The 16,398-nt window shown below is 49.6% G+C and overlaps 1 protein-coding gene across 1 annotated transcript in view; it reads left to right on the top strand.

Annotated features, from left to right (window-relative positions):
- The window catches only part of CCDC88C (coiled-coil domain containing 88C), a 147,368-nt gene that overhangs the window by 128,591 nt on the left and 2,379 nt on the right, over positions 1 to 16,398 (top strand). The window contains 5 exon segments of the mRNA XM_033191576.1: positions 657 to 895; positions 6,553 to 6,741; positions 8,559 to 8,627; positions 11,109 to 11,177; positions 12,197 to 12,486. Coding sequence (XP_033047467.1) covers positions 657 to 895; positions 6,553 to 6,741; positions 8,559 to 8,627; positions 11,109 to 11,177; positions 12,197 to 12,486 — 856 coding nt within the window.

Below are 16,398 nucleotides of genomic sequence, written 5' to 3' on the forward strand. Positions count from 1 at the left end.
TCGCACCTGGCCCAGAACCTTGGTCTGAATCTTGTTTGACACAGAAATTGAAGCCCAGATGAGAAACTGGAGTGATAATATACATAGGTGCTATTTAGTTTCAGAGTCAGGGTGAGAGCCCAGGCAGGGTTCTCTTCATGTCACACCAGGATGCCCTCAGTGTCCAGCTAGCTATGATGTTACTGCTTACTCCTTAAATGCACTGATTTTTAATCAAACAGCCTACTCTCCTCTGCCCTCTCCACCTCACCCAGATTGCTCAGTGCAAGGGAGGAGTCAGGGGAATGCCAGCTTATTTCACTGATTATTAACTTTAGCAGAAAATGAGATTCATGGAAATGGCTTTTTGACAGAAAAATTGCCAACTAAATTAGGCACGGCATCACTTCCTTCATCCTGGGAGACTAGAGTGGATTTCTGTCATGATGCACGCGCTTCTACCATCCCCAGCCCTGCGCCAAACTGAGAATTAGGTTCCAGCTCCTGAGCCCCAAAAGCGATTACCATGGTCATGAGCATCATCGTCCTGAACCCCACGTGAATGTGGCCAAACTTCCCAGACTGGGGAAGAACATCCCAGCCCACGTTAGGGAACCAGGGACCGCTGGGGGTGTGTGCGAGGGCTGGCTATGTCCTAAACATCTACTTCTAACTAGGAAGAACCACTGGATCGGAGCCAAAGCCTTAGTCAAACTCATCAAACCAAAGAAAGAGGGTTCGAGGGAACGCTTAAAATCCACCGTGGATAGCCCTCCCTGGCAGCTGGAGTCCTCAGACCCCGCCTCACCGGCGGCCTCTCAGCCTCTCAGATCACAGCCCGAGAACCCCGACACCCCCGCACTGGGCTCCAGCTGTGCAGAAGAGCGCGATGCCCACAACGGGTCTGCGGGGAAAGGTAGGGGCGGCCGCCCTGGCCGTGGTTGGGTGAGGAAGGGGGTGTCCTGAAGGGTCTCTCGCCGGTGGCTGTGCACACCTGTGCAGGAACGTGCCGGGGGTGGGTGACTGCACATGCACCTTCTGCTTAGGTGTGTTATGAGCCAAGTAGAAATGTCAACATGGTGACCGTTTTGTCCCATAATGCTTTTGTTATTTTATTTTATATTTTATTTTACTTTTTTTGAGACAGAGTTTCACTTTTGTTGCCCAGGCTAGAGTGCAATGGTATGATCTCAGCTCACTGCAACCTCTGCCTCCCAGGTTCAAGTGAATCTCCTGCCTCAGCCTCCTGCGTAGCTGGGATTACAGGCGCCCACCACCACGCCTGGCTAATTTTTTGTATTTTTAGTAGAGACGGGGTTTCACCCTGTTGGCCAGGCTGGTCTTGAACTCCTAACCTCAAGTGATCCACCTGCCTCAGCCTCCCAAACTGTTGGGATTACAGGCGTGAGCTACCACGCCCAGCAGCTTTTGTTATTTTAGAATGAAAAGCATCATTCATCACGTAGCCAGGCGGATATTTGAATATCCAAAGCTGACATTCCTGCAGGTACCAAAGAGACAAGCAAGGAAGCTTATTTTGAGGCTCCCTCATAGGTGCCAAAGATTTGTAGTAAGCCACTTTGTGCAGGGAGATCCCAGGTGCACTCAACACATTCTCCATGTACAGAAGATGTCCTGAAAGCCCTTGGGTGACTCATCTGTTACCACTTTGAAAGGTGGTTAGGACTTCTTCAGCCTGATCTGGCCTTGTGTCCCACCAGCCATAGGACACACTGTGCCTTTTCCCTCAGGGCTGTCCTTTGGAGTTTGCCAGAGGTTCTGAAACAAGAACAGAGTTTCTAGTCGTGTGTGCTGGATTTCATCGCCTCTCAGGAGCCATGAAAGCTGTACGGTTACCTTATATACCATGAGGCAATCAAACGGTGCAGGGCCACCACTTCGAATTTTTATTATGCTCTTGTTGAAAGAGCTTTTCTAAATAAGAATTCGATTTTTGTACACACACGTGAAAGGAAAATAGGAGCAAGATGAGTTGGTTATGACCATGTCCATTTTGTCACTGTGGCCACCTGGCCAGTGGTGACTGAGAAACCATTGAAGCTGCCTCCTAATTTCCGAGATGTTAAAGTATAGGAAAAAAAAAAATGTGTCTTAGAAGCGATTAGACACAGCATTTACTTTACATATTGTTAAATTTTCAGCTTTACCTTTAAATACCATTTGGGGGGGATTGTTTATCCCGAGTCATTTAAATTTTTACAAAGGATACCAGGACTTTCTGAAGACCCAGCCTATGCCTGAGACCCATGGGGTCTCGGAGGCGGAGGATATAGCACTGAGCACCAGCGACAGGCTACCCTCTGAGTGTGGTGTGTGCACAAGCCTTTTGAGGGGGCACATTCACAAGTACCTGTTGTGTCTCCTTCAGATGCAAAAAAAAAAAAAAAGCCTAGTGCAGTTACTCATGCCTATAATCTCACGACTTTGAGGGCCAAGGCAGGAGGATCACTTGAGGCCGGGAGTTTGAGACCACCTGGGCACATAGGGAAACCCCCATCTCTACAAAAAAAAAAAATTTTTTTTTTTTTTTTTTTTTTTTAATTTAGCCGGGCGTGGTGGCACGTACCTGGAGTCCCAGCTGCTCAGTAGACTTGAGCCCAGGAGGTTGTGGCTGCAGCGAGCTATCACTGTACTCCAGCCTGGGTGACAGAGTGACACCCAATCTCTAACAAAAATAATGTTCACACACCTTATTCAGGGACTAACACTGCCATTCTTTATGGGGATGAGATTAGATAGCGTCAGCACCGCAAGACAGGGTGAGAAAGAAAAAAATTAGAGGACTCGTGAGTAAACGATAAGCTTAACTTTTTTTAATCTAGAGGGGTTCTGTTGCCTCAGGTTTTTATATTCGCTCCTGTTTAATTTTTGGACATTTGTCATCTCAACTTGTGTTACTGTTTAAGTGGAATTAATTAACTAGAATCAGTCTGAGTTAGGAAAACTTTCAGAGAAAAAAAATGCTTGACTGGTCCAAAGCGATCCATGAACGAGCAGGTCCATAACCATGGTCACGATCGCAGCACCATGTCTTGGGTGCTCCCTCTGGGTCCAGCACCATTTGACTACTTTATGTGCTTTATGCATCTCACTGAATCCTAACGACCCTGTTGAGGCAGGTGGTAGTGGCCTCCCCTGTGTAGAGCTGAGAAAGTGAGGCTCAACAGTGTGAAACCCTTGCCTTGGGTAAGCGGGACCCAAATTCAGGTCGACCACATTCCAGGGCCTGAGCTCTTAACTGCATGCACTTAACTGCATGGACTGCCTCCCGGTAAAGCTGTTTGGGTCCCTGAAGATGCTGAACAAGAGCCTAGCCCTGAACTGGCCGCAAGGACACCAACCTTGAATGAGTTTGGTCCCTTTTTCTGTGGTGTGAGCCACTGTGGCCACCAGGTGGTACTGTGGAGGAAGAAATAATGGAAATCCTGGCATCAACTTTAATCCTACATCAGAAATTGGTTAGGTCGATTAATGTTAATATAAGACATGTTTAGGAAGTTAGCCCAGTTGTCTGCTTTGTTAAGACACTATAATTTAAAGGCTAAGGAGTGAAGGATTGGAGTGGAGGATATATCTAGAAGATCTAAAAGGAAATCATGATTCTTGGTGTTGAAGGGTTTTTTTAGTATGCGAAGAGGGTATTTAAATTATTTTAAAACTCGTCCTGCCAAAAGATTATTTTAGAGATACAAAATCATTAGTGAATACTTCAGGTAGAGTATTTGATTACAGCGCCCTGTAACGGATCATTGAGTGTTCCCAAGGTCTTTGGGTGGGAACGGGAGGATTGTGTGAGCTGAGCTGTTAGGGACCCTGTCATTAAAATGGATGAGTAAGAGAAGCTGGGCCCTAAACTAATAAGCATTCCTGCTTAATAATTTGGCACACTGAAACTGAAAAATCATCTAAACCTTGGCTCCTTGGGCAGTATGTAATTCTCACGTGCTGAGGAAGTAAGTTATTGGCATTCAGGTGCCTTTAAATTAATTGAGTCAGAGCACAGATGATTCCTGAGCCCTGATTCTGGTCTGAGTACTGTGTACTGTTTCATCTTTCCTGGGCAAGACGGGATTCTGATTTCTTAAGTACATTTAGCTAATTTCGATTCATTTGTCATTATTGTTCATTTCATTTATTTGTGTTTTCTTTTTCCTTCCTCCTTTGGGTTATCCAATTGGTAACAATTTAGCACCTCCGCGCAAAAAGAGTCCCTTTTTGAAAAGCAAAAACAAGGACAAAGACAAGTCTCCAACGACCCACCCAGCTCTCTCTAAACGCCTGCGGTTCTGGTCTTCCTCCGACATCCCATCCTCTCCTAACGAGCCTCTCTCTTTCTCCGACATTGGAGATTTCTAATCCCTTTCCTTTATCATGTGTCTGCATTGTGTATTCTCCTCCATTTCCAAAATTCAAACAAACAAAAAAAGCCAGCGTCTAAAAGGCCAGATGGCCGATAGCGGACCCCTCCTCCTGACCCCAATTTCAAGCTTAAAGTAGCCAGCGTGGATTCTGATTTCAAAATAGAAGATGAGTTGTCACACTCCCTGGACCGTTTCTTCAGCACAACACAGTTTTAGGGGGAGCCTCAGGATATACGTGCACATGTCCTTGGGCCAGGATGTCCGTACTAAGTAAGTCGAGTGGCCGTGCCCCTCTCCCGTCTCTTGCACCTGCGAGCTTATGTTTTGCCCGTGTGTCAAGCAGCACTGGCGGGTGGTTGCTGCACTTTCTAAAATATACAGCCTCTGTCAAGTGAGGGGTTTTTTAAGACTTTATTTTTAAGCAGCTAAATTTAAAACTGCTGCCCTTCTCTCCTCTTCCTTTGTCAGAGCACTGAGTTGTAGACCTTTTCCGGTAAGGCCCTTATAAAATATGTTCTGTTTTGAAGGATTGATGGTTCCGTTCAGACATTTTGACTAATTGGATTGATTTTGCCAGCCAGAGTTCAGCCCCAAGTGAAGTTTTATGACTATGCTGTGGTTTTCTGACATCTTGGATGCTGAAGTTAAAACAGCAGGAGACAGAAAGAACATCAGCACACAAATCATGCCTCGAGCAGGGGCAAATGCCAGCCGGCCAGCGAGGCCATTACCGGCGGAGCATTTCCTGTCTCCAGCCATCCCTGTACCGCCTCTGTTATTTTTGTCATATCCTGATACCATCTATGTGATTACCTACAAAAATATGATTACCTACATGTTTTCCCTTACGTTGATTCACGGTTTGTAGTTAAATGTATTAAAAGGAAAGATTAGTATCCGTCCTGTAAGTGGAAAAACACAAGTATCATCATAAAAACAAGGTAATCGTAAGAAGAAACACATAACTACTAAAATGTGAGCGTTAACGTGCCACTGACTTCATCTCATGAGCCTCGCTCTGGGAACCCTGGGCTGCCGTGGCGCCAGGTCCTCCAGACCTGTCCTCTGCGCATGCTGTTGGAATTGTGCTTTCTCTGTCCGCTGCTCATGCTAACTGTTCGTTCATCTCCGCCTCCCCCGTGGATCCTCATTTTAGCTTCACCTGTAGGATGACCTGTTCCGATTCATTCCACCTGTCCCAATTCATTCCACCTGTCCCACTTCAGGCAGACTTGAATCTTGCTTCCCATCAAGGTTATCTTTCAAAATCCACATTTCCCCTTGATTTCAAGTCATCAGCTCTGGGCGCTTAAAACTGCACAGTGAACCCAGACTTGGAGTGACTGGGAGGGCAGACAGCTGCATGGGTGAAGAAGCCGAACTGCAGCAGTGAGTCCTGGCCCTGGGTCCATGGCCGTTGGGGCACACGGAGTGGGACGCTCTGCAGAGTGCTTCGTCGGCTCTTAGGAATGCCAACCGTGTTCATTTTTATCTTGTGTTTGGAGAGCCTGTGCTCTTTCCTGTGGGGTAGTTGGTCTTATGGACTGTATTTTTTTTAATGATTTTATATATGATTTAATTTAATTTTGACCAGTTTATGTTCATGGTAGAAAAGTTAGAGATTTCAGAAAAGCACAAGATACAAGGTAAAGATTTTCTTGCAGTTAGAGATTAAGGCTTCCCTTTTTGAAAAAACAGAATATTGTGAGGTTAGCAATAAACTTCTATTTGAAGTCCTTAGTGAGTCCAGTCAGCAGGACCTTCGGATCCTCAGCTGCAGGTTTTGGAGCTGGCAGACATCTGTTAGGATCTTTGGAAGTCAGGGATTGGAGTTCCAGACAGTGTTACACAGGAGATGTGTCCCAGAGTGAATATGTGTGACTTTTACCGACAGTTGATCCCCTCAGGGGCTCCCTTTGTTTCCTCCCAGCCTCTCAGGGCTGGCAGTGTGACCCCAGCATTAGAGCCAGAGCCACCCTCATGGGGCCTCCAACACCCGCCTGAGGCCAAGCCCTCTTGCCCCAACCTGCCCCACCAGGTCCCTTTTAAGTCGCAGCCCGAGAGCTGTGGCAGCCCCGCTTTTGTCTCTGTGGTCCTCGTGCCCTGCTGCCCTGCTTCTAGGCCATGGTGTGGTTGTCCACAGGGCACAGGAATTGGCAGCCTCATTTCTCAGTGTCCTCTTCTGCCTCAGGCCCTGGGGATCCAAAACCAAAGCGAGGCTCCCCGCACAGAGGCAGCCTTGACCGCACAGATGCCTCCACCGATCCGGCCATGAGGTCCTGGCCCTCGGAGCTGGGCTCCCGGACCTGCTCAACTTCAGCCACCACGACAGCCCCCTCCAGCTCCACCCCCATCACCCGGCACCCAGGCCGCACCAAAGGTGAGTCGCGAGCCCTTCCAGAGCCATGAGCGTCAGGCCTAATGTCCTTTCCGAAGACCCCAGGCTCTCAGAAATCAGTGGGGTCGCTCTGCCTCTCAGTCTGATAGGTGGTGAGAAAAGGGGTGAGGCCGCTGACAGGCTTTGGTGGCACAGATACAGCTGTGTTTACCAGCCAAGGACTTTGGGCAGGAAACCCTCCAGAGGCCTAATTGCAATGGGGCCTCAGAACCCACTGCCACCACCAGCATTCAGGATGTGAAGGCACCAAATAGCTCCAGAAGGGAAGGGAAGGTGGGCTGAGAACCAGAGTTTGGGCTAAAACCAGGCAACTGCCATTGCCCTACCTTGGTAAAAGTTTGGAATTTTTTTCTTAAGAGAAGATAAATTATATATTTTAAATGTGTGTGTGTGTGTGTGTATAGTTTAAATTTTTTGTAGAGATGTGGTATCATCATGTTGCCCAGGCTGGTCTCAACCTCCTGGCCTCAAGCAATGCTCTTGCCTTGGCCCCCTAAAGTGCTGAGATTACAGGTGTTGAGCCACTACACCGGGCCAAGAAAGGATAGAGTCTCTGAACTGGAAGTTCACTGACACAGTTGAGGCAGGTGTTCTGTATTAAAATCAAATGGGTTCAGTGAAGGATTTACGAACTCCCTGTCTCCAGGGTGCCACGAATTCACCTCTTTAGGCATGAGATTAAAATATTCTTTGAGTAATCTCATTACTCAAAGTAATGAGAGAGTCCCAGCAGAATGGCTCAGTCAGATCTTACCAGGTGACACTCAAATCGGAGATAAGAGAAATGATTGCACCCAAGAAACAAGAACAGGATGCTATAAAAAAAGCAATAGGGAAGGGAGGAGCATTTGGGAATTTAAAATATGCAAAGAGAAAGGAAGAGATAATGCTTAAAACTGAAAAGGGCATTCCCCTTATAATTTAAGAGACAGGGAAATATCCAGAGAAACAGATGAAGGAGTTGAAAGTGATTGCCTCTGGGGTGTTGGAAGTCTGAGAGAGCAAGAAGGGGTTAATTTGCATAAATAAACCCACCCACCTGATTCTTGAAGCCATGGGCATGCGGAACCTTGAGTCTGATCAACAAAACAAAGCAACAGAGACAGGGTCCTGACCTCAAGGGACACTCAGACTCCAGATATCCATTGCAGGTGGGCGTGTCACCATCTCCAAAATGGAGACCCTGTTGTCAATTTGGAGGGGATCCAGGGTCTGCTGTCAGCTAGAAACTAGCAGGATTGAGGCGTGAGACGTTTTCCAGTTCTCAGGGAAAGGCCGAATGCTTGATGGCCCATGGTTTCCAGGTCTGTTTCTGGTCAGGAGCTATTGGTGCAATGTTTAGTCCCCAGGAATTCAGCCTCTCCCCTCAAGGGGTAGATTCTGATTTTGCCTCTTTTTCTTCCTTCTTCCTTCCTGCCATCTGAAGATAGCTTGACTGCTGAAAGTGCATTGCTCTCAGGGCTGGCCTCTGAGGCTGGAAGGGGTCCCCCAGGATACTCAATATTCAGCTCTTTTTATATCATCCTTAGGCCAGAACACGCCTTTGGTCCACACATCCCAGTCACAGCAGAGGTGGAAGAGTGATTTAAAGGGGATGGGAATCGGGAGTGTCAGCGTTGCCCAGCAGGAGAAATAGTGGAGGGGTAGGAGAGGCAGGTCCCAAAGGCAGCATCTGCACACCACGCCGTCATCCCAAGAGCTGGAGCTGCTGGGATCCAGGTGCCAGGCGAGGTGGCAGGGTTCCCTGTGGATGAGGGATGTTCCGTAACCGTGACTCACCAGCCTCATTTTCACCTTAGCCTATAACTCAGATGACAACCTCTGCGAGCCATCCCTGGAGTTTGAGGTCCCCAACCACAGGCAGTACGGTGAGTAGGGAGGGTGCTGCGTCTGGGTTTCCAGACTGGTTTTTATCCACGGTACCTATCCTTTAAGCTGAGTCCTGTAGGGGAGTCCAACACCAAATGAAGGTGGGAATGGGAGACCCATTCTTCCTTCCCCTCCTCAGGGTGCTGAGCATGTAGCTTCTACTTACATACCTCCAGTGGTGGGGAATTTGCTGCCTCCCAAGCATCACAGTTCTGGAAGCACTGGCCTTTCCTCTTCATGCCTTCAAGCACCCTTCCAGGTTGGCCAGGAAGTTCCAGTGGCTCAGGTGGGGAGCATTCATTTCAAGAAGGTCCCTTACTGTCCTGACTTGGCTGCAGTTGCCCACAGTAGCTCTGAGGTGTATTTAGTCTTGGAAATTGTTAGAAGCACTTGTCATTTGGTTCGGGCATGTTATAAATTTCTGCAGAAGGAGGCAGTAAACAGTACCTGCCTTCTCAGAAATTAAAAGCTGCTTTGCTTTAATTTTTGAAAAGCAACCCTAGAAGTGTGAGAAAATAATCCTAAAAAGACCCTTAGAAGTTTACATCGATTTCAGTTTACTTCTGAAAGGCTTGGTAAGTGTAGGAGCTGGCATCACCTCCTACCTCTATCCATGGTCTAAATAGCTTGATGATGTTGACATTCCTTTTTTTTTTTTTTTTTTTTTTTTTTTTTTTTGAGACGGAGTCTCGCTCTGTCGCCCAGGCTGGAGTGCAGTGGCCGGATCTCAGCTCACTGCAAGCTCCGCCTCCCGGGTTCACGCCATTCTCCTGGCTCAGCCTCCTGAGTAGCTGGGACTACAGGCGCCCACCACCTCGCCCGGCTGGTTTTTTTGTATTTTTTAGTAGAGACGGGGTTTCACCGGGTTAGCCAGGATGGTCTCGATCTCCTGACCTCGTGATCCGCCCATCTCGGCCTCCCAAAGTGCTGGGATTACAGGCTTGAGCCACCGCGCCCCGCCTTGATGTTGACATTCTTACAGTCTTCTACTTGAGTAAAGAACTGTAATGAAACAACTGAATGAACGGGAGTCTTACATCTTGACGCTGAGTGGAGGCTAATGCAACAGGAGAAATCTACCTGGTGTGCTGGGGGCATCTCCCTGATCAGCCAGATGTGTGATCAGTCAGCTAACCATAGGAGCTTTTTTCATAAATGTTCTGTTTCCTCTAGCTTCTCTTAGGAAAAAGAAGGGAAAAGGATTTGCGTTGCAGTACTTGAATAAACAATGGTGCTTTCGGGCCGTTGATTGCTATCACAGTTTCCTTGTACTGAAATTTACTTCTTTTTTAAAGAGAGATGTGCATTTGTTTATTTCACATTTTCACTGCTCAGGGAGGGGACCGATTCTGTTTTTAGGCTATTCGCTATCACCAAGTATGTTTTTGGCTCAGTTTCAAACATGTTTGCTAGCGGGTGTTTTCTGGACATCTGCTGTTCTCAGCCCTTGGAACCAGGTGCCCTGTGGACCCAGGAAACCTGAATGAACTTGCGTTGGTGGCCTAGCAAGCAGAGGAACCCCAGGTGTCTCTGCAGGCTCCTGAGGTGGCTCAGCTCAGCGCCTGCTGGGTGCTGGGGGTTGCAGGACAACTGTAACGCCAGCCCTGCCACGGGGGTTCATAGCACAGCCGCATGGGCATGTTCGCTCTCGAGATAGGGCCGCTGGAGGAGGGACCCAGGAGAGGCCTGCGGGCCCTGAAAGGGATGGCCTGCCCTCTGTAGGGAATGGTGCCAGCCTTCCCCAAAGTCTGCAGTGGGGTGGCATGGCAGAGCCACACTCAGACAAGCACCCACTGTGGCCAGGAGAGCAGGTGGGCAGGTGCCCTCAGCACCATAAGCCTTGATTTTTTTCCTTTGGGGCAGATGTAAATTTAAGGCAAATGACACAAAGAAACTGAAGAAGAGCAAATATCCAGGAGAAGGGAGTGCCCCCTTCCTTCCCAGGCCCCTGGCACCTGCTCCCTGCGGTCTCCTGACGTGACACCTCACTGGTTACAGGTACACGCACTTACACGTGCACTCACATGGCCCTGAACAGCCCTCGGCTTTCTTCCCATGGCCTCGGCTGAGGCTGTCCACATGTGTTCCAGAAAGCTCTGTGCGGTAATAGAGGAGGACCCCCCTACCCCCACCTCAACCTCTGGTTCACCCGGAGCAGCCTTGTTTTGTCTGTCCTCTATGCTGGCATTCTGTGTGAGATTTCCTTTGTACAGTTGTGTGAAGCTGCAGCCTCAGGCCTCCTAAACGTAGAAAAGCAGAGTTGTCATCTGTTGGTGGCTATTTGTTCTGTGCCCAGCACTGTTGGGGATGCGAGGCTTCCTCACTGGAGCGCAGAGGGAGTCCCAGAGTTCCTCCTTCCTGAGGGCACTGGGCTTAGCTTTGGCACAGGATTGTTTTAGTGCATAGCTTTTCTCAGATGGCTAATCTGGGATATACCTGCTCATTGGCTTTTTAATTTTAACACTGCCATTTCCTTTCAGTGTCGCGGCCAAGTAGCTTAGAGAGCAGTAGAAACACATCCAGCAACAGCTCACCTCTTAACCTAAAAGGTAAGTCTTCTGCTTCTGTGTACTTTTAAAAATTGATTCAGGGCAGGCACAGTGGCTCATGCCTATAATCAGCACTTTGGGAGGCCCAAGCAGGTGGATCGCTTGGGCCAGAGTTAGAAACCAGCCTGGGAAACATGGCAAAACCCCATCTGTACAAAAAGCAAAAGATGAGCCAGGCGTGGTGGCGCATGCCTGTGGTCCCAGCTACTCAGGAGGCTGAGGTGGGAGGATCGCTCGAGCCTGGGAGGTCAAGGCTGTAGTAGGCTGTGATTGTACTACTGCATTCCAGCCTGGAAAACAGAAGCGAGACCCTATTTTAGGAGGGGGGATAAAAGTGTATTGGTGGTTTGGCTCTGGGCTCATATTATTATAATTTTTAAAATACATGACTAGGGGTTTCAAATGCATTCTGACACAATCAGAGGCCACACTCTACAGTTTCGGGCATAGACTGGGAGTTCGAATGGGTTGGGGTTCAGCTCCCTTCTCCCCCGAGCAGCACTGAGATGCAGGCGTGTCACAGGTCTCGAGTCTCAGTTACTTCATCTGTAGAATGGGGAGAGTAACACTAGTTCCGTTCTGCTGTGGCCACAGAACAAATCTGGAGGATTTTGATTCTTGGAACATGTATAGTTTGTGTTAGGCACAGAATGTGGTCTGTCTTCATGAACTTTCCCTGTACATTTAGCCCCTAGCATGGAGCAGGTGAATAAGCTTTGAATACATGAATGAGCGAGTGCTAACAAGGGCAACGCCTCATAGCCAGTAATAACTGAAACTTTAGCAGAAGCTTTCCACTTTTATCTCAAGGTATTTTGTTTTTAAAGGCAAAGTGACATTCAAAAGGAGTCCTAAAGATTCAATAGACTTTCAGCCTGGTGGGAGTAAGCCCTGGGATTTTGGGCAGGGGTTTCTCTCTGATAGTTTGGAGTGGGCCAAAGGCAGCACGAAACCTGTAGAAGCCATCAGAGGGCTGCCGAGACTGATGAGGGTCCTCTGTCTCCTGCCTGGACACCCAGGCTCCTCCGAGCAGCTCCATGGCCGGTCCGAGAGCTTCAGCAGCGAAGACCTGATCCCCAGCAGAGACCTGGCCACTCTGCCCCGGGAAGCCAGCACACCAGGACGCAATGCCCTTGGCCGCCACGAGTACCCCTTGCCCCGGAACGGGCCCCTCCCACAGGAGGGTGCCCAGAAGAGGGGCACAGCTCCTCCCCACGTCGGAGTGCGGCCCTGCTCAGCCTCCCCCAGCAGTGAGATGGTCACCTTGGAGGAGTTCCTGGAGGAGAGCAACCGCAGCTCCCCCACCCACGTGAGTGACCCAGACACAGACTTGGCCCGTCTCTCTTCCCTTGCTGTCTCTTCCTGGCTCAGGATCATAGCTGCAGAAAGGGATGGGGTGGGGGTGGCAAGGCCTAGGCACAGAGCTGGCTTGGACGTGAGAGGTTGACTAAACAAGACTGTTTCGTTTTCTGTTGCACTAGCTGGCAAGTCACCGCAAGCCAGCCTCCAGCCCCTGACCTCGGAGGCTGCTCTTCCCTGGGTCTGGGAGGTGAGCCGGCAGAGCTTGTGGCCGGCACCAAGGGTGCGTGGCCAGCACCTGACTTGCAGGGCTAGGTTCTCATACTGGGTTTCATGGCAGAGCTCTGAGTCCTCGCTTACCCTGCATTTTCTCCAGCAGGGGCTGGCAAACTTAACTTGAAAGGACCAGAGAGGAATGATTTTAGGCTTTCTGGGCCTCACAGTCTCTGTTGTAGCTGCTCAACTCTGCCCATTCGAGAAAGCAAACACTGGATCCTATGTCAATGGATGGACATGGATGACATCCAATAAAGCTTTAATTATGGACACTGACATTTGAATTTCATATGATTTCCACATGTTGTGAAATACATTTTTACAAAATTTGTTTTTGACCAATTAAAAATGTAGCAACTGGTGGGGTACAGTGGCTCACACCTGTAATCCCAGCCTTTGGGAGGCCAAGGTGGGCAGATCACGTGAGTCCAGGAGTTTGAGACCAGCCTGGCCACCATCTCTACAAAAAATATACCCAGCTCTACAAATAAGCAGAGTTGTAGAGACACCCGTGTCTACAAAAAATACAAAAATTAGCCGGGCATTGTGGCAGGTGCCTTTAATCCCAACTACTCGGGAGAATGAGGCAGGAGAATCATTTGAACCCGGGAGGCGGAGGTTGCAGTGAGCTGAGATTGCACCACTGCACTCCAGCTTCGGCGACAGAGTGAGACTCTGTCTCAAGAAAAAATAAAATAAAAAAAAAAATGTAGCAACTATTCTCACCTTACAGGATGTACAAAAACAGGCAGCTAGCTGGATTTGGCCCCAGCTCTGCAGCTCCTCACCCTGAACACTGCCTGTTGACATCCTCCTGCTGCCTCTGTAGGTCTTCATTTAGCTTTTTTGAAGCTGCACATACATCTTTCAAGTGCTCCCTCTGAATTTCGTCGCGTGAGCTGTTGGGTTACTGAGTGAGTGCAGTTCACTGACTGCAATTGAGCCCTTTTGAGGATTCTTAAAACTTCAGTCTTTTTCAGTCTTTCCATCTCATTCCCCTTAGAGAAACACATTTGGACTTTGTTTAGCTCTCTGGTAAACCCTGTGACCTGCATTACTAGGACACAGTGACACAGAAAAGCAAGTATGTGTTTGGTAGATATTTATTGAGCACCTACTATCTTACGTTAAGCAGTATGCCTGGTGCCTGCTCTTGAAAAACAAAGCAAACCAGTTCATCAGCAGGTTTTCTTTGCCTGCATGCGCCGTGCCCGGCTTTGCAGTTGACACAAGAGAAATATGAAACATGGCCCTGGCCTTCCTTCACTTAAATATTTCTGTCTCCCAAGCACTTACTCTGTACAAGGAGCTGGAAAAGCCAAGCTGAGAAAAGCAAAGGAGCGCCTGCGCTCAAGACGTTAGCGGTCTAATGTTGTGGTTCTCAAACTCAGGCGTGCCTTTGAATCGTCTGGGGGCCTTGCTAGACCACAGAACCCATTCCCTGAGTTTCTGAATCAGTGGGTCTGAGGTTGGGCTTGCTGACAATTTGCATCTTTATAAATTCTAGATAATGGTCTTGCGGCTGGGTGGGCACCATAGTTTAAGAACCACTGGTCTAGGCCAAGCGGTGGCTCACGCCTGTCATCCCAGCACTTTGGGCGGCTGAGGCGGGCGGATCACTTGAGGTCAGGCATTCGAGACCAGCCTGGCCAACATAGTGAAACCCCATCTCTACTAAAGATACAAAAATTAACTGGGTCATGGTGGCAGGCGCCTGTGATCCCAGCTACTCGGGAGGTTGAGGCAGGAGAATCTCTTGAACCTGGGAGGCTCAGGTTGCAGTGAACCGAGATTGTGCCACTGTACTCCAGCCTGGGCAACACAGTGAGACCCTGTCTCAAAAAAAAAAAAAAAGCTGCTGGTCTAATGGACTGAACGAGAACACTCCAGAAACTGGGGCCTGCGGCTGGAAGGCTTTCCTTCTCAGTCTTCTTTTGTTATATGCTCCTTATGATGGTTTCCTTTCCCGTTGGAGATGTTGGCAGGCAGGGCCTGATCGAGGAGTGGGGCCCCTCCCTGCTCAGTTCAGACTCGTCCTCCCAGTCCCCATTTCCTATTCCCTGTACTGTTACCTTTCCATTTTTAGCTTAAATGAGACCAAAACAGTCTGGCTGTAGCAGTTTCTGCTGAAAGCGGATGCCTGGCATGCAGCGAGCCAGCCCCCTCTCTCTGCCTGGGATATTGAACCCCCTATCCCCGACACACCTGACTTCCCTCCTGGTACCCCCGACACACAAAGCCCCTAATGTACACAGGGGCTTCCCATCCCAGGGAAATGACAGCATATGCCCAGCGCGCCCCCGCTATCCGGGTGTCGATGATGCAGGGAGGGAGTGTCGCAAGATGGGGCTCCCTGTGTGGCCAGGGAGGGTGGGTATCAACGGCTCTGAGGTGTGCAGGGAGGAGCCTGGTGGAGCGGAAAGCAGCTCTGAGCCAGGCAGCCGCAGGCTTTCGTCTGGGTCTGCCTCTCTGGACGCGTGACCTGCCAAACCTCCATGACCTGCTTCTTTACCTTCACACAGCCTTTCAACAACCTTGCAAGGTCATTTTGAGAACTAAATGAGTGTCTTTGCAATTATACATGTGGTTCCTAGAACAGCACATGGCCCCCAGGTGATGAAAGGTACCTGTGGATATCACAGGTCTTACTGGACGCTCACCCAAGACGTGTAGCATCAAACTAGCATAAAACAGCAGATGCATCTCTGTCCAGTGGCACCATGTGCAGATGTTTCTGTGGGACAGGAGTTGCTGGCAGGTGCAGATGGCTCCCGAGCTACCAACCCACCTTCAGGCTAACACCCGCCGGCCTCTCATCCCCCATGAAGTCACCTCTCTTCGTCTTCATCCATGTCAACCTCAGGAGAAGCTGTGCTTGCAGAAGGCTGCAGTTCCCTGAGCGGGGCCATAGACCCTTGCCTCCATGGCTCTGCCTATTCCCAGGGTGGTGGCAAAGGACACCTGCTCCCTGGGCAGGGGAAGCACAGCCTGGGCGGCAGCTTAGCAGGAACAGAGTGGCGGCTGGGCCGTCCCAGTGTCTTCATTTCCCTGTGCAGCCCCACCATTCCCCCTTCTGGACACTTACAGACTCCATTTGTACCTCTCTGTCCCCCACCCCCTCCCACCTCCATTCTGCCTCTCTCTTCCCTTTCTCAGGCCCAGAGAGAGGTCTGAGTGGCAGTGAAGGTTCCGGTGTTGCAGGAGCTGCTCTTGTTCCTCTTGCTCTCGGTGGCGCAAGGTGAAGTCCTTATGATGTCCCTGGGTGACCGGGGAAGCAAGGCCCTGCTCACACCCGCCAGGGTTCTAGTTCCTGCTGTGCTTGGTAGAAACCAGACAGACCGAAGTGGTCGGCTGCAGTCAGGGTTTCTGGGAAACTAACTCACTTTGTAGGAAGTCATTTCCCTCTCTGGGTCTGTTTCCTTATTTGTGTAAAGTTAGGGGGCTGCCTGGGGGAATCTGGAGTTCTTTCCTGGTGGTCCCATGCTGCCTCATCCACCCTCACCGTCCTGCCCAGGGCTGGTGTGTGTGGCGGGGGTGGCACATGTGCCTCGGAAAAGGCAGGCAGGAACTGCAGTCCCAGCCATGTGGGCTGCTCAGGGGGCGTCCTGGGTGCAGGAGGCTTTGAGGACTCGCCCAACCCTCATGC

Source organism: Trachypithecus francoisi, unplaced genomic scaffold (assembly GCF_009764315.1).
Source record: "Trachypithecus francoisi isolate TF-2019V2 unplaced genomic scaffold, Tfra_2.0 Lachesis_group3, whole genome shotgun sequence".
In the NCBI taxonomy this organism is placed as follows: Eukaryota; Metazoa; Chordata; class Mammalia; order Primates; family Cercopithecidae; genus Trachypithecus; species Trachypithecus francoisi.